The 27,026-nt window shown below is 52.4% G+C and overlaps 1 protein-coding gene across 7 annotated transcripts in view; it reads right to left on the reverse strand.

Annotated features, from left to right (window-relative positions):
- Nucleotides 1-7,190: 7,190 nt before the first annotated feature.
- The window catches only part of EFCAB6 (EF-hand calcium binding domain 6), a 215,066-nt gene continuing 195,230 nt past the window's right edge, over nt 7,191-27,026 (reverse strand). For 6 of the 7 annotated variants that reach the window (XM_074326519.1, XM_019715052.2, XM_074326516.1 and 3 more), the window contains 4 exons: nt 20,757-20,987; nt 18,212-18,380; nt 15,895-16,079; nt 11,118-12,301 (listed from right to left, as the gene is read on the reverse strand). In XM_074326519.1, the coding sequence (XP_074182620.1) occupies nt 11,987-12,301; nt 15,895-16,079; nt 18,212-18,380; nt 20,757-20,987 (900 nt within the window). In that variant the 3' untranslated portion in view covers nt 11,118-11,986. Of the gene's footprint in view, nt 7,338-11,117; nt 12,302-15,894; nt 16,080-18,211; nt 18,381-20,756; nt 20,988-27,026 lie in introns of those variants that run through there. The other variant, XM_074326517.1, reaches the window with a different exon arrangement.

Raw genomic sequence — 27,026 nt, forward strand, 5'->3', positions numbered from 1 at the left:
GAAGTCTGCGTGGTGCTTCTTCCTGGGTATGTCTCTGGGTGTCGTGTAGGGCACGTGGGGGAGCAGCAGCGTCATCCCGGTGGATTCCTGAGTCCTGGACAGAGTTCTGGGGCCGAAGACCTTCCATGTGTCAGCGACTGGCGGTGGGGACCTCAGAGGTGGCTCGCCTGGGGGCCTTTCTGTGCCCTGTCTATCGTGTTCAAATACCTGACTGCCTGATTCCCCTGAGCCAAGTGCCTCCAGATGGCCTTAGCTCTGGGCTCTTCCTGGAGAAATATGTTCAACCTAACTCTGGTCAAACTAGGGGTCCAGGTGTTGCCCAAGGAAAGCACTGGCAGGTATAAGGTTCAAAGCTCCCTAAACTGCAGAAGCTCTGCCATTTTCATCCATCCATTGATCCATTAATCCACCCGTCCACTCACCCACCCATCCACCATCCACCATCCACCATCCATCTACCATCCATCCACTCCAAAAACATTCACTGAACACCTCCCATGGGCCTGGCTTGGACTAGGAGGTGGCAATGGTGGCAGTGACAGGTTTAGGAAGTAGGATTGATGGAGAGCGGATGTGGGGGTGAGGGTCAGGGACAGCCAAGGGTGATACTGGACGTTGGCTGCCGGTCATGGAGGCAGAGCACAGAGTGGCAAGAACAGGTTTGAGGAGGGACGTTGTGTTCTGTTTGGGACTCGTGAGCTGGAGGTGCCCTTGGGCTATGCAGGGGAGGTGTCCAGTTGAGGGGGGGGCTTCTCTGGAGACCTGCATTTAAGGGTCATAACCAACGCCATGGGGCTGGGGGAGACCTCCCCAAAGGTTGTGCAGAGGGCAGAAGGGGCAGCGGGGGGCATGCCACAATGGGGTCAGCCTCTTCATGAGCCGCTCCTGTCCTCAGGCTGCCCACGTGTCACCTGCCCCCACCCCAAACAGTCCCCCTGCCTGCACCAGGATGTCCCGCGTGCCTACAGTAACCTGTCTGGGCCTTGGCTCCCCACCTGTGGGCCGCGGTGGTGCCTGGACTTGAGGCAGTCCTGTGGCTGCTCCTGGCCAGGGGGAGCCGGGCAGGAGCCCTCTGTAGCTGCCGCCACCTTGCCGCCACCTCTGGAGGTGCCGCCACCTCTGGTGGTGCTGCGGCATTGCAGGCACTGCGGGTGAGATGCAGCTGCTGCAGAGCCTGCCCTCCAGCTGCCTCCAGTGTAGATGAGCTCTGACGTGTCTGGAGTTCACACCAGTAGTGAAGGGGTGCTGGGGCACCTGGTGGTTCAGCACTCTGTGCTCTCGCACACTACAGCCATCTTTCCCCAGGCGTCCCCATGATATGGGGGGAAGATACAGGATGGGGTCCCAGAAAACTATCCTATTGCCTGCAGTAAACCAGCGGACAATCCAGAGAGCTGTCTCCCTTCCCTCTCCCTCTGCCCCAACAGTAAGTTCACCCTCAGGGAGACTTGCCCCAGCTGTTCTTTTGTGCTATTCAGCTTACAAGGAGCTGATGCTTGAACCTCCACGGGGCCCAAATTCCCAGGCCTTTTTCTTCCAGGAGACCCCTGCCTGAGCCTCCTGAACAAATGAGTGGAGGTGACCCGTCTGTAGGTAAGGGCTTCACCCAGGGCTCTCCCTTCAGGACACCCACAGCTCCCAGCGGGGCTGTCATGCAGGGTGCCATGCAGGGCCTCTGGTCCCGCCCCCCGCACCAGAACACAGGACATGGTGAGGCCAAAAAGGAACACCCACAGAGCCATAGATAGGGGAGTCACACCGCCATACTCTTGCTGGCGGTTGGGTTGGAGACACAGGAAGCAGGAGCCACAATCTGCCAACCGCTTCTCTGCCACCCAACCAACAACCCCTCCACGGGAGTCTAGCTCTCTGGTAGCTGCTGGGCTCTTTCTATGCTGGCCGCTCTTGTTAGTGTAGCCACGGCAGTTATATTAGTGGCCAATAGCTCACTGGTTACAGCTGACGGCCAACTAGCCACAGCTGATGGCCATCTACTACGCGAGCTAGCATTTTTCCATGTGAGGCTGAGAGTCTGGAAACTGCTGTCTGGGACTCTGTCCCCACAGGGGCCCACACCTGCCTGACCAGCTGGGGGTCTTTTCACGGAAGGCCTAGACCCTCCAAGGGCCGCTCGGTCTCGCCCTCATTGAATGCACGGACTGGGAAGATCTCCAAGGTCTGGGAATCGGACGCTGCCGCCTGGAAGCTCACGGTGTCCTCTGGAAGGCTCGTCTGAGCCCAGAAAGGGAGCTGAGCCCTTCTGGCCTCGCCTTCTGGCTTGGGGCCCACGGAGTGGCAGACAGGGTCAGCCTTGGGGGCCTTGAGGAAGACCAAACCCATGCACAGGGAGATGAGGGAAAACTTCCTGGAAGAAGGAGCCTGGCTGGGCCCCGAACAACAGGACATGATCTCCCCATTTTAAAAAACCTTTTAATTTGGAAAGAATTTTAGATTTATAGAAGAGTTGTAAAGAGTACTGAGTTCCTCTACACCTTCTACCGCGTTTCCCCGAATCTTAATGTCATAGAAACACAGTACAGTCATCAAAACTACGAAGTTACTACCACCGGTGTGACACTGTTTGTTAAACGATATTCTTTATTTGGGTTTCAACAGCTTTTGATTAATATCCTTTCTTTGTTCCAGAATCCAGTCCACGATTCCACCTTGCGTTTAGTCATTGCATCTCCTTTGTCTACTGCAGTCTGTGACAGTCTCTCAGTCTGTATTTTTATGACCTTGGCAGTTTTGAAGAATACCAGTTGAGTATTTTGTAGAATGTCCTTCAAGTTGGATATGTCTGATATTTTTTCATGATTAGTCTGGGTTATGTATTACGAGAATTGTTCCATCACCAGAAAAATTCCCTTGTTTGGCCCCTTTTTAATCACACTATCTTCCCAAATGGCTGGATGTCTTTGCAATCCCACCTGCAGCTGAGTTTTCCTGTGGTCCACATCGGAATTTGGTGTTGTCAATTAAAAAATGTTTAGCCATTTGAGTAGGTGTGTGCTGTATCTCACCGTGGTTTTAATTTCCATTTCCCTAATGACTAATGATGTGAACAGCTTTTGATATGCATATTTTCCATTCACATATATTCTTTTGTGAGGTGTCTGTGCAGACCTTTTGTCCTCTTCCTTAAAAACTAGGTTGGTTGTTTTCTTGTTTTTGAGTTTTAAGAATTCTTTATGCTCTGGATACAAATCCTTAATTGAGCACTTGTGATTGGCAAATCTTTTCTTCCAGTCTACGGGTTGTCTTTTCATTTTCTTAACAGTTTCTCAGAGCAAAAGTTTTTTATTTTGATAAAGTCCAATTTATCATTTTTTTTTCCTTTATGGATTGTGCTTTTGGTGTAGTATCGAAAAACTCTGCCAAACCCTAGGGCATGCAGACTTTTCTCTGATGTTCCATGTAGAAGGAGTATAGTTTTGTCTTACATTTAGGTCTATAATGCATTTTTGTATAAGGTGTACGGTATGTGTCAAGTTTCATGTTTTTGCATATGAAATTTTGCCAATTTCTCTATTTGTAACGCCCTTGCACATTTGTCAAAAATCAGTTGATTATATTTGTGAGGGTATGTTACTGGGCTCTCTGTTCTGTTGATCTATATGTCTTTTGCCCCCAATATCGTACTCTATTGGTCATTATAACTGTAAGGGTAAATCTTGAAAATGAGCAGTGTCAGTCCTTCAATTTTGTTCTCCTTTGTCAGAGTTGCTTTGTCAGACTATTCTAGTTCCTTTACCTTCCGTGTACATTTTTAAATTAACTTGACATATATAAATCTTGCTGAGATTTGGGTTGTGACTGCATAGAATCTACAGACCAAACTGGAAAGACGTGATATTTTAGAAACATTGAGTCTCAACAATTCGTGAAAACCATTTCCCTCTCTACTTTAGATCTTTCTTTCACCCATGCTTGCATTTTTTATCCTGCAGAGTCTGTACCCACTTTGTTAGATTTATACCTAAGTACTTCGTTGGGGGGAGATTAAAATAGCATATTGTTTCAACTTCACACCACCGTCGTTCCCTGTGGGTACTCAGTCAGACGAGTAACGTTCGTATGTTGACCTTGTAATACGCAGTTAGCGTTTTTGGTGGGTTCTTTGGAATTTCTTATGCAGACAACCATGACATCTGTAAAAAGGAACAATTTTATTTCTTCCTTTCCATTTCTATTGTTCCTTTTCCGTTTTCTTGCCTGATTGTACTGGCTTTCAGCACGATGCTGAATAAAAGGGAGGCGAGAGGACATCCTTGCCTCGTTCCTGCTCTTAGCGGGAAGCACTCACACTCTCGCCCTTCACTGTAATGTCAGCTGTAGTTTTGTGCCAGTGCTTGTGATTCAGTTAAGGAAGTTCCTTTCTGTTCCCAGCTTGCTCCAAGTTTTTCTTATGAATGAATGCTGAGTCTTGTCACATGCCTTTTCTGCATCGATTGAGATGTCATACATTTGATATTATAGGCCAAGGCCTGGATCTCTGAGAGTTTATCCTCCTGGGAGCTCCTTGAACTCCTTGGATATGTAGATTCATATTTTTCTTCAAACTTGGGAAGCTTTTGGCTATTGGTTCTCCAGATACTCTTTCTGCCCCTGTCTCTCTCCTTTCCTCCTGGGATCCCACTTGCCTGGTGGTACCGCACAGGTCTCTCAGGCTCTGCTCAGTTTTCTTTTTCTCTTTTCTGTTCTTAACACTAGATAATCTCAATTCACCTATTTCAAGCTTTCTGATTCTATAAAATTATCCTCATTTTTGAAGGATATTTTGCCAATGATAGAATCTTTTTCACTTTTCGCCCTTTGCATTCCACTTTGCATACATGTTATCTTCAAACTCACGCCTTCTTTCCTGGACCACGTGGCATCTATGCAGGCAGCTGTCAAAGGCAATCTTATTAGTGAGTTTTTCAGTTTGAACACCTGGTTGGGATCCAGGACCCAGGAAAAAGGAGAAGGAGGGGCCAGCTGCCCAATCGGGAGCATGGTGAGGCCTTCAGGCAATGGCCTGGACTTCTCAGCCTCCTGGCTTTGACGCCCAGGGCACTGGACCCACCCCTCCTCCGCTTTGGCTGAAATCCTGTTCTGAGGCCTGGTTCCAGGCTTTGAGCCTAAGGCCGAGGCTCACTGGGCTCCCATAGACTAAGGGCTCCCACCCCCACCCCCCACCCTGAGCCCTGACCCTCCTCTCGCTTGACTGCCTGTGACCTACTGTCAGGGAGCAGGTCTGTGTCTGGCTCCTGCGCCAGGCACAGAATGAGCTCACTGGCTGGACCCAGGAACGGATGGGCCCAGTAGGAGGGCAGGACAGGTTATTATCTTCATTTTGTAGATGGAGAAACAGAGGCTCAGTCCAGAGAGGTAAATTACATAGGGGCCAAGGGATTTCATCCCTCAGAAAGAAGAGCTGCTGGGGTTGAGGGTATCCCTGCTACACGGCCCTGCCAGAGCCCCCTCAGCCTCATCCCGATGCCCCCCTTGCCAAGTTGGGAGTCTGGCTGAAGGGCAGAAAGCAAGAAGCCACTTCCTCACCCCCCGCCCCGGGTACCCGTGGCTGCCACACGGTCCCATGGGGCTTCCTCCCCTCCCTCTGCATGGGCCTCAGTGTCTCCATCTCTACAATAGGGGTGGACACTCCACCTTGCCAGGTGGTGTGGCTGGTGGGACAAAGTGGGCTAGTGTGGCCAGCAGGGCCTGGCACCCACAGGACAGTCAGCTCTGCTCCTGCTTCCTAAGAACTCATTGAAAGCCTGGAGAAGGGGAGAAGCAGCCATGGCCACTGCCCTCCTGGTGGTTGGGGCACTGGTGCTGCCAGCTGCCACCTACCTCAGAAAATAAGCAAAGTGCACGCCGAGCATGTGGGGCTCACGTGTTTATTCGGCTCCCCCTCGGTGAGGTCCTTGGGCCTGTACACTCTGGCTGAAAGCAAATCTCCACAATTGCAATGAGTGCAGACATCCCAGTTTAGATGGATCAGAGAAAAGTCAAATGTGATGGAGCTGAGGGAAGACCCCCCACCTCAGCCCCCAGCTGCAGGAACAGACTCTACCTGTCGGGTCAGCCCGGCACGGCTGTCACTGCCCAGTATGGGCCTGTCTGTGCAGTGAGCATCCCATGGAGGTGGCCTCCCCTCGGTTTGAAGCGGGTCGCAGCCTCCTGTGAACACACCCATCTCTGTCTGGGGTCCAGTCTGAACTGAGACGGGAATACAGGACACACAGAGACAAATGTGACCCAACAGAACAGTTTCACATGCTCATGGGCCTTCAGGCTGGGGCCTAGTGGCCTGTGCAGGGGTGCGGAAGGGGTGGGATGGTGGGGGAGGAGTGTGGCAGTGGTGGCCTGGGGCTGAGATGGCAGCAGAGGTGTTTCCTCTCTCGGTGTGGAAGGGCCTGGGGCTTCCCGGGGTCGGATGACAGTGTGGGCTCCTCGCCCCACCTCTCCCTGACAGCCCAGGAACAGCTCTCCCGCCTGCCTCTCCCCAGTTCCTTCCAGAGTCTTCCAGAAGGCAGCACACTCCATCTGACTTCCCTCTGCTTCTCAATAGGTGGAAAGAACTGCAGATGAAAACTGCTCTTAGCTTATCTGACCCCGTCATGTCCAACGAAGGGTCTCTCCTGAGATGGTCACTGATGGCCTTCTGATCAGCGGCCAGCTCAGCTGGACCCCAGGAAGGCTGATCCCTGAAGCACCAGTGGGGCCTGATGTAGACGTGGGCTGCTGTCCGTGACCCAGGGGCAGAGGCGGCCGTGTGGACAAGCCCAGCAGGGGCACGGATCTGATGGAGCAGGAGGAAGCACCAGGGGCCCAGGCTGGAGGGGGGACCTCGGGTGTCCCCGAGGCGCCCAGCAGGATCTCATGAATAAAACCTCCAGAAATTCTGAGTTTTAAAGTATTTGAGCATTGGTGGTTCTCTTAAAGTCTCAAGAATCATTTCTGCAAAGGCTAACGTTTTTATTTGCTCAGACTAGTGAGGGAGGGGTCCTGAGGCGCAGGGGTAACTTCCGGCTGCCTGGAGAGGCCGTCGTGATGTCCGACCAGCCGCGGGGCTGCCCCTCGCCCGGGCTCACCCGGGAAAGACGCACACCTGGCATGGGTGTGGGTTGTTTCTGGAGCCACTCTGGACAGTTCATGAGCCCTCCCCAGTCACGTGATTTTGTTGGTTTGCGTGGTGCCCCTGTCTGCGCGGGCCCCCCGGGCGCTCACTGCAGGAAGGCCCGCAGGAAGTCGTTGTAGGGGATTTTCGCAGACAGCCTCTTGTCGTAATACTGCAGAATATGGAAGAACTCCTCCTCGGACAGGTTGATGCTGTGCTGTCTCAGGACCTGCGAGACAGAGGAGACCAGCTTGTCTTGGCGCCATTCAAGGAGGCCGGCTGCCAGGAAGGGGCTGGGGACGCACCCACCTCCCCCCCAGCCTCCCGGAGCCCGGCCACCTCACCTCCAGTGCCGCCCCCAGCAGCCCTCTCTCCCCCATCGCTTCTCTCCCACCCCCCACACACACATTTTCCTTCCCACCCCTCTCTCTGCCCTCATCACCCCGCAGGGCAGCCCCTTGCATGTCCACACTGTGGGTGTGAAACTGGAAGAGGCCCCCCGGAGGTTAATAACCATCACTTCCCTGAAGGCAATAAGGCCGTCTGGTTCCCACGGGGGGGGGGGATGAACAGAGAGGAGAGGGTTGGAGGGGAGCCCTGGCCGCAGGGCCTTCACCGAGGTGGGGACTCCGGGCTTGCCATCAGGGAGGAGGGCACAGCCAGCAGGTGCAGGGCGCAGGGGTTGTCAGGGTGCGCAGTAGTGACAAGCGCCTGCGCCTGTGGTGGAGCCTGGGAGTTGCCCGTCTGAGATCGACCACCCTTTCCTCCCCAGTTAATAGAACGCTGATGTTCTTCCAGGCGGCTGTGCATCCAGCTAAAGGGCGACCGTTCCCAGCCTCTCTGGAGCTAAGTATGGTGTGTTCTGGCCACGTAAACCTAAGCGAGACTGTTACGTGGGGCCTCCGGGAAGCCTCTTCTACAGAAAGGGACACGCCCTTTTTCTCCTTTTTTTCCCCTCTGCTGCCTGGAATATGGAAATGGCAGGGCTCCCGCGGTCATGTTGGACCATGAGGCAACTTTGGGGAAGCAAGCCAGGTGTTGAGGATGGTAGAGCAAAACAGTGACGTCCCCACTGACTGCCCAGCCACTACGCCAGACCTGGGCTTCTTTGACGTGAGAGAGAAACTCCCACCATGTCTAAGCTGCTGTGAATTTCCAGGCTGTTGTATGCAGCTGAAACAAATCCTAATAGACAGGTACCCTAGTGCATAAAAATAAGGATTACATATATGGTAACCAAGAACGGCTCCCAACACCCATCTGGTCCCCAACTCTGGCTCTGCTCCCTCCTCGCTGTTACTCATCCCAAATTCCTAACAGACTTCACCCAACTTCCTTCCCTTCTTTGCCTGGAGAATGCCTGGCTGAGAATTCGACTTGACTCCAAAGTCAAGACGAACAATGTGAATTGGAAACCACTGTGGGCAGAGGGCAGAGGGCTGCAGGCACTTACTGCCCGGGGGTCAGGCCTGGGCCCAGCCCCGCCTACCCCACCCTCTGTGTGCTCCAGCTCAGGGGTCCAGCCCCCTCAGCCTCAGCCTCAGCAAAGGGCCCATAGCAGGCAGCTGCTCTTCATCTTCCTGATTAGTAAAGAAAAGATTTTTCCTTTTTTTAAAAAAGTGTTTAGTTGAAGCAGAGACAGACCCAAGGAATACATTTTTTGTTAGTGCATGTTGAGGTCATAACCCCTTATCTCTCTGGTATCTTTTTTTTTATGATTCATTTGGGATCTTTACTAATTGTCGTGCGGGGCGTCATGCGGGGTCTCAGCTCCCACTCCCCAAAAGAGAACGCAGGATGTGGTGAGGCCAAAAAGGAACATCCACGGAGCCATAGGTAGGGGAGTCATATCACTATAGTCTCGCTGGCAGCATCCGCCTCTCTGCAATCCACTCTTGTTAGCTCAGCCACCATCTTCTTGCTAGCCCCCATTTCCTACTAGCGTAGCCGCGGCACTTATATTAGTGGCCAATGGCTCACTGGTTACAGCTGGTGGCCATCCAACCACAGTTCATAGCCATTTACTACCTGAGCCAGCACCTGTCTATGTGAGGCCGAGAGCCTGGAAACTGCTTTTTGGGGTTCTGTCCCCACACTCCACCCCTACAGGCTCTCGCCTCACAATCTACGCGACAAGTGTCTTCCGCGAGGGGCCCTGTGCGAGGAGCCTGGAGGGGAATGCAATATCCTGGACATAGCCAGGCTCTCTGGGCACAGCCAGGGTTTCTCAGGGCACCACCAGTCCTTCTGGGCACAGCCAGACATCCTGGGCTTCTTAGGGTACCACCTGTCTCCCCAGACACAGCCAGGGTTTCTCAGGGCACCACCAGTCCTTCTGGGCACAGCCAGACTTCCTGGGCTTCTTAGGGTACCACCAGTCTCCCCGGACACAGCCAGGGTTTCTCAGGGCACCGCCAGTCCTTCTGGGCACAGCCAGACATCCTGGGCTTCTTAGGGTACCACCTGTCTCCCCAGACACAGCCAGGGTTTCTCAGGGCACCACCAGTCCTTCTGGGCACAGCCAGACTTCCTGGGCTTCTTAGGGTACCACCAATCTCCCCGGGCACAGCCAGGGTTTCTCAGGGCACCGCCAGTCCTTCTGGGCACAGCCAGACTTCCTGGGCTTCTTAGGGTACCACCTGTCTCCCCGGACACAGCCAGGGTTTCTCAGGGCACCGCCAGTCCTTCTGGGCACAGCCAGACTTCCTGGGCTTCTTAGGGTACCACCAATCTCCCCGGGCACAGCCAGGGTTTCTCAGGGCACCGCCAGTCCTTCTGGGCACAGCCAGACTTCCTGGGCTTCTTAGGGTACCACCAATCTCCCCGGGCACAGCCAGGGTTTCTCAGGGCACCGCCAGTCCTTCTGGGCACAGCCAGACTTCCTGGGCTTTTTAGGGTACCACCTGTCTCCCCGGACACAGCCAGGGTTTCTCAGGGCACCGCCAGTCCTTCTGGGCACAGCCAGACTTCCTGGGCTCAGCCAGGGCTCTCAGGGCACTGCCACTCTCTCTGGGCCTCTCAGGTACCGTGCTGGAACAACAGCGACTCACAATCAAGGTGCTTACATGTTCTTGATGGCGGCCGGTCACGACACAAAAGCAAACATAATCCGCCAATTCCACTACATGGTGGTACGTTCCCAAGCAAACAGTCAAGCGGTCCATTAAATTAGGGATGGAAGGAATCTCCATAGTCCATAGTCATTCGCCAGGGCTGTGTGTTAGCCTCACAATGTGTGCCCTCCTTGCAGGGCGAGGGCTCCAAGTCCTCCCCAACCTGGGGGTGAGGGCCTCAGCAAGCACTTCCCAGCCAGCAGGGCCGCAACGACCTTCACTTTCTCCGGCCTTTACTGGTTGGGGAACTGTCCACATCTTCCCACCCCTCCATGGGGGTCCAGCTCTCCAGCAGCTGCTCCTCCTGGTCTTCCTGAGCCTGAATGTTCAGACACACAAACTGCTCCACTGCCCTTTGCAGAGCTTTGGCCGGCACGTACCCTGCTCGCTGCGCCATTTGTCATGCAGGGTGTCAGGCGGGGTCTCTGCTCCCACTCCCCATATAAGAACGCAGGATATGGCGAGGCCAAAAAGGAACACCCACGGAGCCATAGGTAGGGGAGTCACATCACTATAGTTTGTCTGGCGGCATCCGCCTCTCTGCAATCCGCGCTTGCTAGCACAGCCACCATCTTCTTGCTAGCCCGCATTTTCCTACTAGCGTAGCCACAGCAGTTATATTAGTGGCCAATGGCTCACTGGTTATAGCTGACGGCCAAGTAGCCACAGCTGATGGCCATCCCATCACAGTTGATGGCCATTTACTACCTGAGCCAGCACCTTTCCACGTGAGGCTGAGAGCCTGGAAACTGCACTTTGGAACCGAGAGCCTGGAACCACACTAATCTACTAGAAATATCACTTTTGTGCCTTTTGCTTTATTGAACTTTTAATTTATGTTAAATGCTTTGATTATTTTTCCTGTTCATGAAGTAAAGTGGGTATACCATTGAACCTGATTTTGAAAACCTTTTTTTTATTAAAGTGTATTGGGGTGACAATTGTTAGTTAAGTTACATAGGTTTCAGGTGTACAATTCTGTATTACATCATCTATATATCACATTGTATGTTCACCACCCAGAGTCAGTTCTTCTGTCACCGTATATTGGATCCCTTTACCCTCATCTACCAGCCCCCTCCCCCTTTATGTCTCTGATAGCTTGACTGAGTTTTTGTTTTATTCTGGCCATAACATGTGACTTTTAATCTAGTGTCTGGACCTTGATTATTTTCTCAGCCTCACTGGCTGTGTGGGGATGGAGAGCAGGGTAGAAGTCAAGGTATTGTGCATTCTACAAGTGGGAGTTTTAAGTTACCCCTCAAGGTGGCCATTTCTTTCCTCTGGAGAAACACACCAAAGGTCATGCAAGGTAAAGCTTCGAGGTAAAGAAAAGACCCTGTACCCCCCAGGGGTGGTGGCGGGGCGGCCAGGTCACCACGTTCCCGCTGACAATGCTGTACCTTCTTGTGGGCGCATTAAAGCCACCCAAGTTGTGACTCTGGAAACCAGAGGGGCTTAGCCACCCTGTGCTGTGGGAGCGGAGCTGGCCCTGCCACTGGGGGGCAGCTGGGGGTCCTGGGGGCCCCGTGAAGCAAGGCTGGGTCTGCGGGCCTGTGTGGCCACAGCTGGGACCTCGCTTTGGCCCCTCAATGTTTCTGTTCTGTTCTGTGAGTCCTGGGAGGCAGACGCAGGTCCTGGATCCCCCCAGAGGAAGCCCAGAGATGGCAGCTGGGCACAGGTGTCGGCATTGCCAGTGTCCCCACAGGGTCCTAGAAATCTTCAGGAGGAGGACCTGGGGTCTGCAGGGGAGGGGCAAGTGATCTTAGCCCTTGATAGCTTGGGGGTCCCAAGGAAGTGAGGTCTGGGACAGCAGCGCACACCTGGGCCTTCGGCAGGGGGCAGGGGCCCTCTTTTGAGATTTTTTGGCTGCTGGCTTTTGGCACCGGATCCCTGTGCAGAGGTGACAGATGCCCGAGAGCTGGCTCACCTTCCGGAAGTCCGCCACACCTATGAGCCCCGTTCCACCCTCATCGCAGGCCTTGAAAGCACGCCGCATCGGCCTCCAGCAGTGCACAATTTTGGGCTGAATGCGCAGTAATGCAGAGTAAAAGGAAGCAGTCTCGGCACCAGCTTCTTCCTGGAGAAAAGGAAAAACCAAGAGTTGGTGAGATAGGAGCTTTCAGATGGGTCGGCTGGCCCTACGTGGAGTGGAGGGCGGGCTGCGAGCTCCCCTCCTGGGCCCGATTCCCACCTCACCCCGTCTTACTGCCCGTGCTCCACTGGCAGCTCCCCATCTAGAATGGAGCAGAACTCGTAATACCGATGACACTCTTGCCCTCCCTGCTGCTCCTCACAAGCCCGTGTGTGGGCTGTTGGAAAACACCGTCTATCTCCACCTCCCTCGCCTACTCCCCCAACCTGGGAGGAAGGAGGGTCTCTTCATCCCCATTTCAGGGTTGAGGAATGGAGGCTCAGGGAGGCAAAGTGGCAGGATCAGGATGGATCCAGGCTCTGTTTGCCTCCAACATCTGCCTCCTCCAGGAAGTCCGCCCATGGCACTCCAGGGACGGCCACACCCATACCCAGCCGGCCAACTTCAAAACAATTTGAGGAAAAAAGAGATTTCTAGTAGGTTATCATAATGAGCAGTGTTTTTTTTTTTTAAATTGCAAGGTTGTAATTATATCTAGCAATTAGACAGTACAATGCACTGTGATTATTTCATTTAGGTGCTAAAAGATTGAAAACAAGGTATTTTAGTATGATTTAGCCCCAGCGCATGTCTGAATATCACAGAGGTGAACTGTAGGCAGTAATGTGTAACACGTTTTGGGAAAGTTTAATTTTAACATGGCACTTCATAAAACAAATTAGCACGAAGTTAAATTGCTTTCAGTTGTACATCATTTAGAACCTACGATGGAAATTCACCAGATAACCCTACAGCTTCGTTAGCTGCCGTTTAGCCAATCAGCTGGTCTGTGTGCACAGAAGAGAAAGGATTCTGTGCCCACTTGCTCTTCCCACACCCAGCCTGGCTTGAGAAAGGGTTTTCCCCTGCCAGTGCGGTGCAGCCACCCCTCCCAGACGGCCTCTGTCCCTGCCCCACCATGGCCCAAGCAAGTCGCCCCACCACTTCCCTAGAAGGTGTCTCTGAGGGCTGCAGAGGAGGCACCAAAGGACTGGACAGAGATACGGCCCTTTGAGCTTCTCTTCCGGGGGATGGCTGGCCTGAGCTCCACACGTGTACAGAGCGGCTGGGGCTGTAAGGACAAGGACGAAGCAGGGACAGGGGCTCTCTCCTAGGGCAGGCTCCTGGGGGAGGCTGTCGCAGAGCACCTATCAATTTCCCGGAAACACAGTCTCAGTGGGGCCCTCCCCAGGCGGCACGGGCCAGACGTTCTGTGCCTCCATGAGGATGGACAGTGAGTTTGGAATCAGGATGGCCTCTGTGGAGGGGAGGCCTCTGTGGAGGGGAGGCCTCCGAGGGGAGTACTGGGGCGCTCCTCCTAACCAGCCGCCTCTCGAAGGCTCTTAGACACCAACAGCTCTCACATCGTTTACAGGAGGGGAAACTGAGGCCCAGAGAGGCAGAGGAAGGCCAGAGCTGGCAGGGGCCTTAGAGGCCATCTCCATGGTTCTCCAACTATGCTCCTGGGTCCCATGGCGATGTCATGAGGACCTTTTCTCTGCTCACAGAAAGCTGAGCACAAAGAACTGTCTTAATTTTAAGTTTTTCTGCTGTAACTTGGTCTGCGCCTTTGATGCTAGCTCTTGCTTACTAGAAACTATGCACAAAATGACCAGTTTCACTGTGTAGACTCTTCCTGTATGGAATGAGCTGTTTTCTGGGTTAACCCACCCTCGCTCTGTTGCTGGTGGGGGCTGGCTGGGGGGCTGTCCAGGTCTCCCCACACTTCTGGTCCCTGCCCGAGTCTTCAGGTGGCTGCCACCAGCTGTGTTTGTTCCCCAAATCCACAGTGCCAGTGGTACTTGTTATTTAATTCAATGTAACTTAATTCAGGGTTACAGATGATGGAGAACGGGCATGACAAAGCTTTTTTTGCTTCATGTTTTAAAAAGACTCGAGAAAGGAGAGTCAGTGAAAACACTGCAGTTGAACTGGGTGAGGGTGAGAATCAAAAAAATCACAAATGAGGGGCAGCCGGATGACTCAGGTGGTTAGAGCGCAAGCTCTGAACAACAGGGCTGCCGTTTCAATTTCCACATGGGCCAGTGAGCTGCGCCCTCCACAACTAGATTGAAGACAACGAGCTGCCGCTGAACTGCCAGAGGGGCGGCCGGATGGCTCAGCTGGTTAGAGCTGGAGCTCTCAACAACAAGGTTGCTGGTTCAATTCCCACGTGGGATGGTGGGCTGCGCTGCCTGCAACTAAGGTTGAAAACGGCAACTGTACTTGGAGCTGAGCTGCGCCCTCCACAACTAGATTGAGGACAACTACTTGGAGCTGGTGGGCCCTGGAGAAGTGCACTGTCCCCCAATATTCCCCAATAAAATTAAAAAAATTTTTTTAAAAAATCACAAATGATTGAGAAAAAAGGTAAAAATGCAGAACAGTGCCCTCCCGTTGCTAATTAAGCATCTCTAGGTTTTCTTTCCTCTTCAAAGAAACAGAGAAAATGATGGGTATAGTTTATGCAACGAAGATAAGGAGTCTCCAACCCCCCACACACACCCAGGGAACAGGGTCTGGCCCATCTCAGACGGTTGATGAATGGATACACACTATGTTTCACTTTGCTATGATCCCCCAGCTGTGCCTTTTCAGTTAACTGACCTATTACTGCTCCCCGTGCATCGTAGGAGCCTGTTTGCCATACAGATGTTTCCAGGTGCTCTGGGAAGAGCATGATAATCAGCTGTCTGCCACCTGAACGAGTTTAAGAATACGGGACCCAGGCTACGGGGTCCCAGTCTGGGGTCTCCAGACCCTTACGGGGCTCCAGAAAGAAATCTCTGAATCATTTCCAAGAAAGTAAATTTTGAGCTGTTTGCAATGTTCCCAAAGCCTGACGGTGTCTTCACCTGTACCCACAGCTTTCGCCTCCCAGACACGAGCTCCCTGACATACTGGGTGGCCGGCTCTGGGCCCTGTGGGCAGACCCCAGTCGTCATATGCTCACCTGAAAACTGCCTGGCACTGCACAGACCTGTGTGTAATGGAGGACATAGGGCAGCAAAGGATTGATTGACAAGTTACATACACATGTAATATACGCGCACATACATATATCATACTAGTGCGTAAACACATAATTTGTGTGTGTATATATGCATATCATGCAAGTGTGATATACACGTATTTTATATGTATAACACATATACAAATATGATACACACATATAGTATACATGTATATGTACCACAGAAGCGTGACATGCTTATATCATGCGTACATGTATATATCATACAAGTGTGATGTGCACGTATATCATATGAGTACATGCATACGTCATACAGGTGAGATATGCACGTATAGCATATGTGCATAGAGAAAATCTGAGCGGGGCCCATGAGGAGGTGGCGGTGAGGCCGGAGACATTTGACGGGCGGGTCCTCACTGGCCAGTGGCCCTTCCTGGAGTCTCTGCAGCCACTGTGTCCACCTTTTGTATGAAGCGAGGTGATCCAAATTTGCGATCAACTGAGAAAAATCTAAGAGATCCTTTCAAGCCCAGACCCACACATGTTCTAGGAGGGATTGTCCTACCATTTTATGTGCGTTCTGGATTTTCATTCTCTGCATCAGCGAGGTCTCCTTTGCTTTTAACAGGAGGACACAGCTCTGAATGAAGTTGCAATAAGCAAATTTCCCGTTGTCCTTTAAGTTATACTTCACGATGAGCTGCTGACACTCCTCTTCACTTATGTCCAGGTTGAATTTTTCCACCAGAGCTAAAAACAAAAATTCCATTGGTAGCAATTCATTCATTCGTCCATCCGTCTGTCCATCTATCCATCCACCCTTCACTTGCTGAGATGTTTTCTCTGCTTTGGGCCCTTGCTTCATGGGCTCATGGTCGGTGGCTGGACAGATATGGAAACAGACAGGCACACGACAAACAGTGCAGTGAGGAGGGAGGGGGACCCCGCAGCCGGCTGGGCACCACCATCTGGATGTTTGCCTGCTGTCCCAGTTTTGCAGGAACAGTAGCTCTGTGGTCACAGGACCACAGCTGGGTGCTGCGGGAGCTGCCACCACAGAGCAGGTCGGGGGGGAGCGGGAGCTGTCAGGGAGCGGTATCTCCAGGGGACAGGAGCTGCCAGAACACTGGCTCTGAGTCAGGGCAGAGGTGGGGACAGGGGAGAAGGGGAGCTCCACATGCTGGGGGTGGGCTGGCAGGGGCCAGACTGTGGGGCAGGAATTCAGATTGGCCTTCTGACCAAGCAGTTTTCAAGTGGGCTTTGGAAATGTACTCTTGAGAGTCTATTAGGTTGCACAAATTTACACATTTTGAATTTTTGTGCCAGTGACGATCTAAAATGTATAAAACCTATTCTGACATACATGGACCACCCTTAAGAGATAGCTGCCAAGCAATGTCAGGGCTGGAGCTTGGCTTTCTGACTGGGACCATGTGGATGCCAGTTGGTGGGTCCTCCCACTGCCCTGAAGTTGGCACACGGCAGGGTCAACAATCACCCCCAGTCTGCACTAGCATGTGTGCTCACGTCCTTGACCCATTATAAAGCCCGAGCGGCTTTTGGAGGGACAACTCACGATCAAAAGAGACTTAGGTAGGATAAGATTTTAGGTTAAGGTTGAATAAATAGACTTCCAGTGGACATGACGGAAGCAACAAAATGTCGAGCAGGGGAATACTATGTTACTTATTGGGGATAATGCGGAAACCGATGCGAGTGGACTGTATACATAGATGGTGCCATCAAACCAAGCGCAGGCTGACGGACAGACGTGGCATGTACAAGGGTTCCTCTGCCCCTTCGGGGGCGGGTGCTGTGGGACATAAGGGAACTGCCCATCAAAGTATCTTACTGCTCCGACTTGACCTCAGGAGTGCACAGAGAATATGGAATGACTTTTGAAAGTTAAATTTTGTTTTACAGTATTGAATTTCAGAGGTGCCGCTAAAATCAGACAAGCCTACCAGAATAATGGGTTGGTGGCTTTCATGAGTTCATGGTTAAAAAGAAAAAAACAGCAATAATGATAATGACAGCAAGTTAAGGTTCATCCTGCTCAAAATCAAAAGCATTAACTAAAAAACAAGTGGAATTCCAACACACATTAAAACCAACATTGGTGATTTGGCTTCAGCAAAACATGTTACATTAAATAAATATAACGACATTTGATTATTACTGATTTCCTATTTTTATACTTAATTTATGTGTTTTTTTTGGTAGGAACTCCACTTAAGTAGTTTCTACTTGCTTTCATTTTTGCATTTTTGAGCCATGGTTATAAAAGTAACATATTAATAATGGAGGTTCTCAAGAAAAACATTTTCCAGGTCTACGTATTAGTCAAGAAGAGGGGGAGCTGAGGGGGCTATAAGCAGAGGCGTGACCTGGTCAGATTTACTTCCTGTAATTAAAATGTTGCATAAACGATATGCAACAATTACTGGAAATATAAATCAAACTGATTTAATTTGAAAAGTTGATCAAAGTGCTACGTGGTGAAAAATGAGTCACCAGGGAGAGTGGATGTTGAGTGAGCTGTGGTGGGCGGAGCCTGCGCGCTCCCAGCCCTCCCTGCTCTCCCCTGGCCCCACCTCCCTCAGCTGTCAGTCTGTTACCATTTGCATTCTGTCCAGAGATCACGAGCAAGTCTGTGCTTTCTGACACTGAAAGTCGTGGCGTGCTGACTCCATCACGGGGGTGGGAACTGCTCCGCGCAGGTCAAGGTGTGTTAGGGCCCTTGTCCCCCTGCTGGTGTTCATCGAGGTACCAGCCTGCCAGGCTCCCTGCCGGCTCCCCACTGTGTTACTCCCTGGTCTCCACCCCAGGGTGGACATGACAGGATGACACTGTGTTACCCCGGGAACAGAACCAGAACGAACCCAGAAATTCGGCCGAGGTGATCTCCGCCTGCCTGCGTGTGTCCTTCTCTTTGCATTCCCTCAGGAACTGTCGCCAACAGCCCTGAAGTTTCTTCCGGAGCTTGCTCTCTAGGGGTTCGCAGTTCTGCAGGAGTGGGGGACCTGGCACTGGGGTCGAACCGGCGAGGGTCTAGCAGGACAGAAGAGAAAATTGTCTTGTAATCGGAGATTTAAACTGGAAGTAATAATAAAAACCTACAGATGTGTCTGAGGTTTTGAGATGCACAATTTCACAGGCAGTATTAGCTCAGACATAAAATGAAAAGCAAAACATAGATGGTATTACAATTTTGCTCTTTAATTGTTGCTTCCATCGATGGGCTATATTGGGGCCACATCATAATAACTAAAACAGTCTTGGAAATAAATATATAGCCAAGATTCAAATGTAGAGGGATGCTAACTAACTATATTTCTGGTGTGTGTGTGTGTGTATGTGTGCGTGTGTGTGTGTGTGGTGACAATGACATACTTTTCACCAGAGGAAGAGTCTTATCAGAGAAAGGCATTCGCGTGTCCTTTGCATGGGACGTCCATTGCTATACTCACCCCAGAGCATCTGATACCTTGAAACGCTGTAGACCAAGTACGAGGCTGTTCTTGTCTTGTTTTACTGCATTTTCCATTAAAAACGGGGAATGAATTGACTCTAGCCCGGATATCCCCTCGATCGCCTCCGCAACACGTGGTGAAATAATATGGTGCTGAACTCAACTGAATTCCTGGCCTTACTGCCAAGCCCTGCCTCACCGGTGCCTCCACCATCTCAGTTGATGGTAACGCCCTTCTTCCCGCTGCTCAGGCCCCAAACACAGACGGCTTCCTGGACTCTCCTCCCTCCGTCCAGCCCCACATCTAATCTGTAGGGAAGTCCTGGTGGCTCTGCCCGGAAGATGCACCCTGTGTGTGGGCGCCCGTCACCAGGTCCACCCCCGCCCGCCCTGAGCCACCTGTGCCTCCCGCCTGGGTCACTGCCGCAGCCTCCTCACCAGCTCCCTGCGTTCACCCAGCCTTGCTGGCACCCGCTCCACCCACGGCCTCTTTTCAACACATGACATCCCCAGCACTCTTTCCAGAGTCCCAAAGACAGTGTCACTTCTCTGCTTAAAACCTTGCAAGGCTCCATCACCCTCGGAGTGAAAGCCAAGGTCCTTATCATGACCCCCCAGGCCTGCGTTTCCTGCGGCTGCTGTAACAGGTCTACAAACTGGTGGCTTCAAACAACACCCATTTATTCTCTTGCAGTCCTGGAGGTCAGAAGCCTCAATGGGTCCTACTGAGCTGAATAAAGTCAAGGTGTGGGCAGGACTGCTTCCTCCTGGAGACGCCAGGGGAGAACCCGTTTCTTGCCCTCTTCCAGCTTCTAGTGGCTCCCACATTCCTTGGCTGTGGCCCCTTCTTCCACCTTCAAAGCCAGCAATGCCGGATCAAGTCTTTCTCACACTGCATCTCTCTGACATGACACAACCCTGCTGTCTCCGTGTTTCCCATCTATGGCCCCCCGTGATTGCCTTGGGCCCCCCAGATGCATGGGGATTATCCTGTTTTAGGTCAGCTGATTAGTAACTTTAATTCCATTTGCAAACTTGACTCCCACAGCCACGTAAGGTGACATGTTACAGCTGGAGTGGGACGTGGACCCCTCCTGCCCCCCTCATTCTGCTCTACTCACCATGTTTAACTTGCTAATCCTTTACTCATTACGCTTGCGTTTCCTGCCCGTCATCCTGCCCCTCATCCCCCGCCCCCAACAAGGGCAGGGACCTGTGTTCACGCTCAGCTCTACAAAGGTCTCAGTACATCACAGACAGGACCCAGCCTATTGTAGGTGCACAATAAATCCGTGTTGGCTGAATGAACAGTATTCATTCACCCCGCAGGAGGCACACTAGGTAATGGTTGGGATCCTCTCAACCAGCCTCCCCTGGGGACACTGCGTCCTCCTTGTAGGTGAGGCAAGGACCTCTGCCAGGCTGCCCCGCCCCCACCCCAGGCCGGTGGCTCAGCCCAGGGCCAGCGTTGTGCAGTCACACAGATCTTGGCTTGAAATCGGGCCTCTCCGTGTCTGACTGAGGGGCCCCGAGCACGTGAGGACACCTCTTAGAGCCTATGCATCTTCCCCTGCAGGACGGGTGTAACAAGACTCCCTGTGACAGCAGCAGGGCACTCTGCCCACAGTGGCACCTACAAGGGGCGTTTGCTTTCCTGCTGATGATGCCAGGAGCGCAGGTAACATCAATGGTCTCCTGCCGGCACCCTTCTCTTCTTCCCTTCCACCCGCCACACCTCCTTTCCACCCCCACCCCTTTTCCTCACACTGACCTCCCCCTCCAGGCCGGCGAAGGCGAAGGGCCCACAGGGGACGCCTCTCCTCTGACCCCCGCCCACGCTCACCCTGTGCCAGCTTCTCAGTCACCGCACCCTGTGGGAACACAAGGGCCCCCACACACGGGGTGTGTGGGCCAGGTGCAAGGTGACGCGTGACACTGAGGGATGGAGAACTCACACAGGGGTGACTCCGCGCTCTTGTCCCTGCTCTCAGGTCTCCAGTGGGCGACGGTACTGCAGCCCTGGTTCCGTCCGTGACTTCGGGGACACTGCCCCCTCTGTGGGCCTTGGTCCAATCGCCCGTGGCCAGCAGCGTTGCCACTTTCTCCGAACTGAACCTGCTCAGGAAGTCCAGGTACTTCAGCCTCCCCTTGGCATCCACTGGCATCTCTTTCCAGAGCCTGTCGAACTGGCGAAGAAGCAGAAGGCATTTCCCTAGGGTTAGCGCCAAACCCAAGCGGAATTTCCCCCAGCACTGGTGGGAAGGGGGGAGCAGGCTGGCGAAGGCAGCGCTCACGTGGGCGGGGGACCAAGGCCCACACCAACCAGAAAAATTAAAAAAGAAAAAAACCCGTTCGGCCTCCGCTCGGTGGAAGCCTCTGGAAGCCCGAAAAAGAGAAGACAAGAGGATTATTCATGGCTTCCGCAGGACATTTTTTAATTGAATTGGGCCCTTAGTGAGCAGTTTAAAGCCATTAAATCTTGTGATCAGTCACAGTGACTGAGCGGCAGCAGAGACAAACATTTTAGGAGAAAATGCACATCAAACCGCTGGCCCATCTGGGTCCCAGGGCAGCAGCCAGACTCCTTTCTCATCTTGCAGGCACACCTGAGTTCTGCAAACAGCTCACCAGGTGATGCAGCCCTCAGCCACTGTGTTTGCATCCACGATTTATTTCACCCCCAGGGCAAACAATGCCTCCCCAGAAGATGAAAAGGCAGGCATTTGAAAAACTGGAGAGAAGTTTATGGCTTAGTATTGGTGCTGCCTGATGTCCCGGGGCGTGGATACAGCAACATGACCAACGCTCCCTCAATGAGCTGCTTGTGATGGCTTCAGGGCTCTCAGGGAGCCAGGAAGAAAGGCAGCTTGCTTCCAAGTTGGTATTTTACAGCCCCGACGGCCCAGCGGAGCCCCAGCCTCCAGCACCTGCTTGGGGCAGCAGCCTTGGACCAGCAAAGCCAGGGACCGTTCCCATCCTTCCCCACACACCTGGCCTCGGCAGGAGTGGAGTCACTTCTGGGCTCCACTGGGGCTTCCCGGAAGCAAATGGAAAGGGACCATATCTGGCTCAATTTGAAATTCTGGAAATGAAGTAGTTAGCGGTGGGCGAGGAAGGGAGGGAGAAAGCTCCAGGCTCTGAGAAGGGAAAAAGGTTTCGTTCGGGACAATATTTTTGATTTCTTTTCTTAACTTTTTATGATTATAGATTTGCAGGAAGTTGCAAGGATGGTACAGACGGGTCCCTTGTCCCCTCCACCCAGTTTCCCCCAAAGTCACACCTTATGTAACAACCTTAAACCAGGAAATTGACCTTGGTGTAGGGTGTGTATAGTTCGATGTCATTTATCATGTATGTAGATTGATGTTGTTTTAATTCTGGTCAACGAGGGAAAACTACTTAGTGGAATGGAAGTGAGGGACCTTGAGAAAGTGACCACACCACCCACAGACCTCACAATCCCCAAGGGCATTACCCCCCCCCCCCTCCAAACAGGAGGCAGTGCTGCCACTTATCTCTTCTGGGAAAGTTCCAGTGCCACTGGGAAGATGACAGGTGCTCGTCTCTACCTTCCCACATCATACTGAAGCCACCTCTGCAGGTGACGTCTTCTGACCTGGCCTGGAAGCTCTGAGATTCATCTTTAAATGCTGAACACCTTGCAAAGGGGCTGCCATGGCACATAGGTGGTGCTCAATGAATGTTTGTTCAACTGCTGGAGACTCCCCAGAGACCCATGGGACAATGGGACAAAGGAAAGACCCTTCACAATGAAGAAGGAGAGATGGTGCTAAACATATTATGGAAGAAGAGAAAGCTGCAGCCTGTAGGAGCAAGGCAGGCTGCCCCAGGGGCTCTCCTGAAATCCATTTTAGTGAGACCCGGGGGACACGTAGGGAGGACGCCATGAATTGAGGATAAATACACAGGATGGGCGTGAATGCTTAGGGTGCGGTGAAAAACTGAAGGACAGAAGTGAGGATGCTTACAAAACTCGGCAACAAAAGGGCCTCTTTTCAGACAGGTGAGGCAGGGACCCGACCACCTGCCTAGTTCCATCTGTGATGCAAGTGAAGTCCAGGTTGGGTCACAGAAACGCTACCTTTTTCCTCTTTTCACTCATGGAGCCAAACCAGGAAGGGCAGAATAAACGTCACAGGATGACATGGAACCCTGTGTGTGGGGGAAGGGGAGCCCACACGTGGCTCACGAATACTGACAGGCTCCACCCCAAACACTGATGCAGGACGGCAGCTGGTGGGGGCTGTGGGGACAGGAGAGGCACCAGGAGGAATGGACATGGGCACCACAAAAGGGCTTCCAAAAGACTGCAAGCTGGTGAGCTGGACATGAAACCCAGGCAAAATGCTGGTGTTTTGCGAATGAGTCAAAAGGAAATGCGTTTCCACATCACCGTGGCAGAATCACAAGCTGAAACATCCCCTCAAGTGCAGAGAAGCAGCTGCCTTCTGAACATTTAAAAATACACAGCCTTGGGTTCGCTTTTGCTTATGACATGGCAAGTTGCAAGAGAATACCACTCCCGTCCTAACAAGGAGAAAAAGCCAATATCTACAAAATCAGAACTTTTCTTGAGCCCATCAGAGAGCTGAGGTTGCAGAGCCCCAAGTCTCCAGGGACAGCCAGATGTGCCCACTCCCACCCCTGCCAGAGCTCTGGAGAGGGTGGGAGGGCGTGAAGAAATCAGCTAAAATGTTTACAGATCCCTACAGGCTCAGTGTGGGCCAGTGTACCAGGCCGGAGTAACCGGGAGGCCCAGACACAAGGGATGCCCACACTCACAAACTTCCCCACGGGCCCCTGCCGCAGGCACCCACGGTGACTGGTGGGGTAGATGCCACACACCACTTCTCCAGACCCTCCTCTCAAGAAAGCAAAAGCCTTAAGCTACTGGGAGAGGCACAGCAAACCCACTCAAGGCCAGGGCCCCTGGCAGAGGGAGAAAAGCAAACCCTTCTGCCTCTAGACGGGGTAGGAAGTCCCCTTCCCCCGCCCCCAGGACCCAGCACAGATTCACAACCCCAGGGGAAGGGCATGAGCAACAGCCGTGTGCCCTCGAGGAGGAGTGGGAAACCCTCTTGCTCAAGACCCACCCAGAACAAGGCAGACAGGATGGAGGGCGGGGACTGAGGCGGCACCCGAAGCCCAGAGGCACAGGCCCTGCCTAAAGCTGAGGCTAGACCAGGAACACCAAGACGTGCCCCCACCCTGGCATGAGCCTGGCACCACGGCATGACAGCGGCCTGTGTGACAGATATGTAGGGACTTTGAAAGTGAGGGAGGAGTAGGAATGCTGAGAAACCTGCGGGCAACCGCAGACCCACACCAAGTGCACAGATTCTCCGCTGACAGATCAGATGCCTGCGCATGCTCAGGGTAAGGAGAGCAACTACAAAACTCAAATTCAGCTCAATTACCAACTAGACTGACTCCACAACACCCCACACTCACAGCCAGACAGAAGAAGAGGTGTGCCCATGTTCCGGCAGAAATATTCTTTATAGCATGGTCTCCACTGTTCTTCACATGTCTGGCATTCCATTAAAAAATAAAAAAATTGAGACAAGCAAACAAAAGAAAAACAGCCATTGCCAAGAGATACAGCAATCCACAGGACTCAGAGAGACCCCGATGTGGACATTCCTTAGAGGGCTTCACAGCAAGTATGGCTAATATGTTAGTGGGTCCAGTAGAAAAGGTTTGCAACATGAGTGAACAGATGAGGAATTTCAGCCCAGAGATGGAAACTGTTTTTTAAAAACGTATTGTCTTGTTCAAAACAGCAGGGAAATTAGGTTGAACTGAAATGGTGAAGAAACCCATGGCATTAGCGGTCAGTGGGAGTGTGACCTGCAGGGACCAGCCTACGATACAGACAGCGGGCTGGTGCCCTGCCAGGACCAGGGCGCCTATAGAAAGCATGCGAAAGGTCGCAGATGCCTCGTCAGCACCAAGAGACGCCAGAAGACAATGCAGAAATCTCTTCAGAGTGTCAGGGAAGAAAATTTGGACCTAGCATTGTATCCCCAGCCAAACTATATTGTAAGAATGAAGACAAAACAGACCAGCTCTCCAGTTTACTCTTTCCTAGAAGAGCAAGGAAGCATGGACTTCAGCAAAAAGAAAAGTGAACCACGAGTACTGTGTTTCTCTGAAAATAAGACCTGATGGCCAGACCATCAGCTCTAATGCGTCTTTTGGAGCAAAAATTAATATAAGGCCTGGTATCATATCATATCATATCATATCATATCATATCATATCATATCATATCATATCATATATCATATCATATCATATCTCTTATACTATATTATATATTATATTATATTACATTATGTTATATTATAAGACCTGGTCTTATAGTAAAATAAGACCAGGTCTTATATTGATTTTTGCTTCAAGAGACGCATTAGAGCTGATGGTCTGGCTAGGTCTTGTTTTCGGGGAACCACGGGAGGAGTGGGATAAAAGCTGTGACAGTGGGCAAGCAGATCAGTGAACACACAACTCCCGGCCTCCCCTCCCTTAGCCTCGCCCCCAGCACCCCACCTCTGTCCACAGCGCCTCTATCCTCTTCCCTCCTCCCCCGTACACACAACCATTAGCAAATTCTGTGGGCCCCAACTCTCAAACACACCCCCGATCCAGCCTTCTCTGCCACCAGCCACCCACCTGACCCCGGTCTTCACTTGGCTGCCACTTTCTCAGGGAGCCTGTCCTGACCGGCGTGGCTCACGGGGCTCCCGCTCCAGTTCCCTGTCACCACCCTCTTTCCTGCCAGGTTTTGCCTCGATAGCATTCACCACCATCCTACATACACACACCTTACTTACTGTGTTTGCTGTCCCTAAAGGGGCCCCGCAGACCCCACGAGGGCAGGGCGCGTCTGTTGTGCCCACTGGCAGGCTGGCAGCAGCTCTACCTAACGCACCTGGCCTGCTGCTCCTGCCGCCATGTTCCCTCTGCCTGCATTGCTTTCTCTCTCCTGTCTCCTCTTGGAACCAGCATCGTGTGCTCAGGGACCCAGTCCTGACCCCTTGGCCCAGGCCACTGCGCTGCACACCCCTTCATAGCAGGGAGTCATAATTACACAAATGACGTACCCCTGGCGTTGAAACTCTCTACGGTCCCTGGATGCAAGTTGGAAGGAGGCAGGGAGCAGGCTCACCTTGGTTCCCTGAGACTTAACATCACCACCCTGTGCACAGAGGGCCCCCAATAGAATGAAAAAGGCACGCTGCCTTCGGGCACTCACTGTGCAGCCAAGACAGACAACTCTGTGCCAGTGAACACACCAGAGTGTCCCAAGGGCTTGGCTAGATGACGGAGAGCTCAAGGGGGAGGGGGGAGGGCAGAGTGGGGTGTGGCCAGCTCCTGCAGGTAAAGGTGTGGCCAGAAGAGGCTTCCCTGGGCTGGAAGTGAGTCCGGAAAGAGGAGTCAGCAGGGGCAGAGGCAGGCAGAGGCGGCAGCAAGCAAACATGGAGCAGGCTGAACTGCAAAGGAAAGGGTACCTAGAGAAGCCTGGGGAGTGCTGGGGGTTCACATTTCCGAGTGGAGGGCACCGGAGCTCAGAGAGGTTGAGTAACTTGTCCCAGGTCACACAGCTAGACAAGCACAGAAGCAGGATTGAAATCCAAGTCTTCCTGCCTGAAAGGTTGTTTTGTTCTCTGCCAGTATTTTTCTCACTTCCTAGAGGTGTCTGTTTTAGAAATGCCCCATCTGAAGCGTCCAGGGATGTTGAATGGTTCCTGTCCCTAATATAGCTGCATATTCAAAGTCCTCCAGCAGTCACTATGGGTGGAGCTAAACCTCCTTGCCCAGAGACGCTCACCCATGGGTCTCCACCTTCTTATTCAATATGCAGCGGACCCAGTTCTGACAACCTTTCATAACACGCTTTGTGCAGACCCCCAAGACCCGTCAGCTTCCCCCTCCACCTGCTCGGAGAGCCCCTCTCCTTTTCTGAAAGGTTAATTGTGTCAAAAGGTTTCAAGAGATGGGGCACTTTACTTACTTACGGAGCGCTGAAAGTCAAGAAAGCTGCCCTCAGATGCATGACTGTTGGATTTTTGTTAGGATGAGACAAGTTTTTATAATGTGGATAAACAATCAGGAAATGACTGTACCTGAACGCTATTTAACATGGGTGGGGCTGTCCCAGCATCTCTGGTGAACTCTTGAATAATGATATGGGCGGGTGG

Source organism: Rhinolophus sinicus, linkage group LG02, assembly GCF_036562045.2.
Source record: "Rhinolophus sinicus isolate RSC01 linkage group LG02, ASM3656204v1, whole genome shotgun sequence".
Classification (NCBI taxonomy): Eukaryota; Metazoa; Chordata; class Mammalia; order Chiroptera; family Rhinolophidae; genus Rhinolophus; species Rhinolophus sinicus.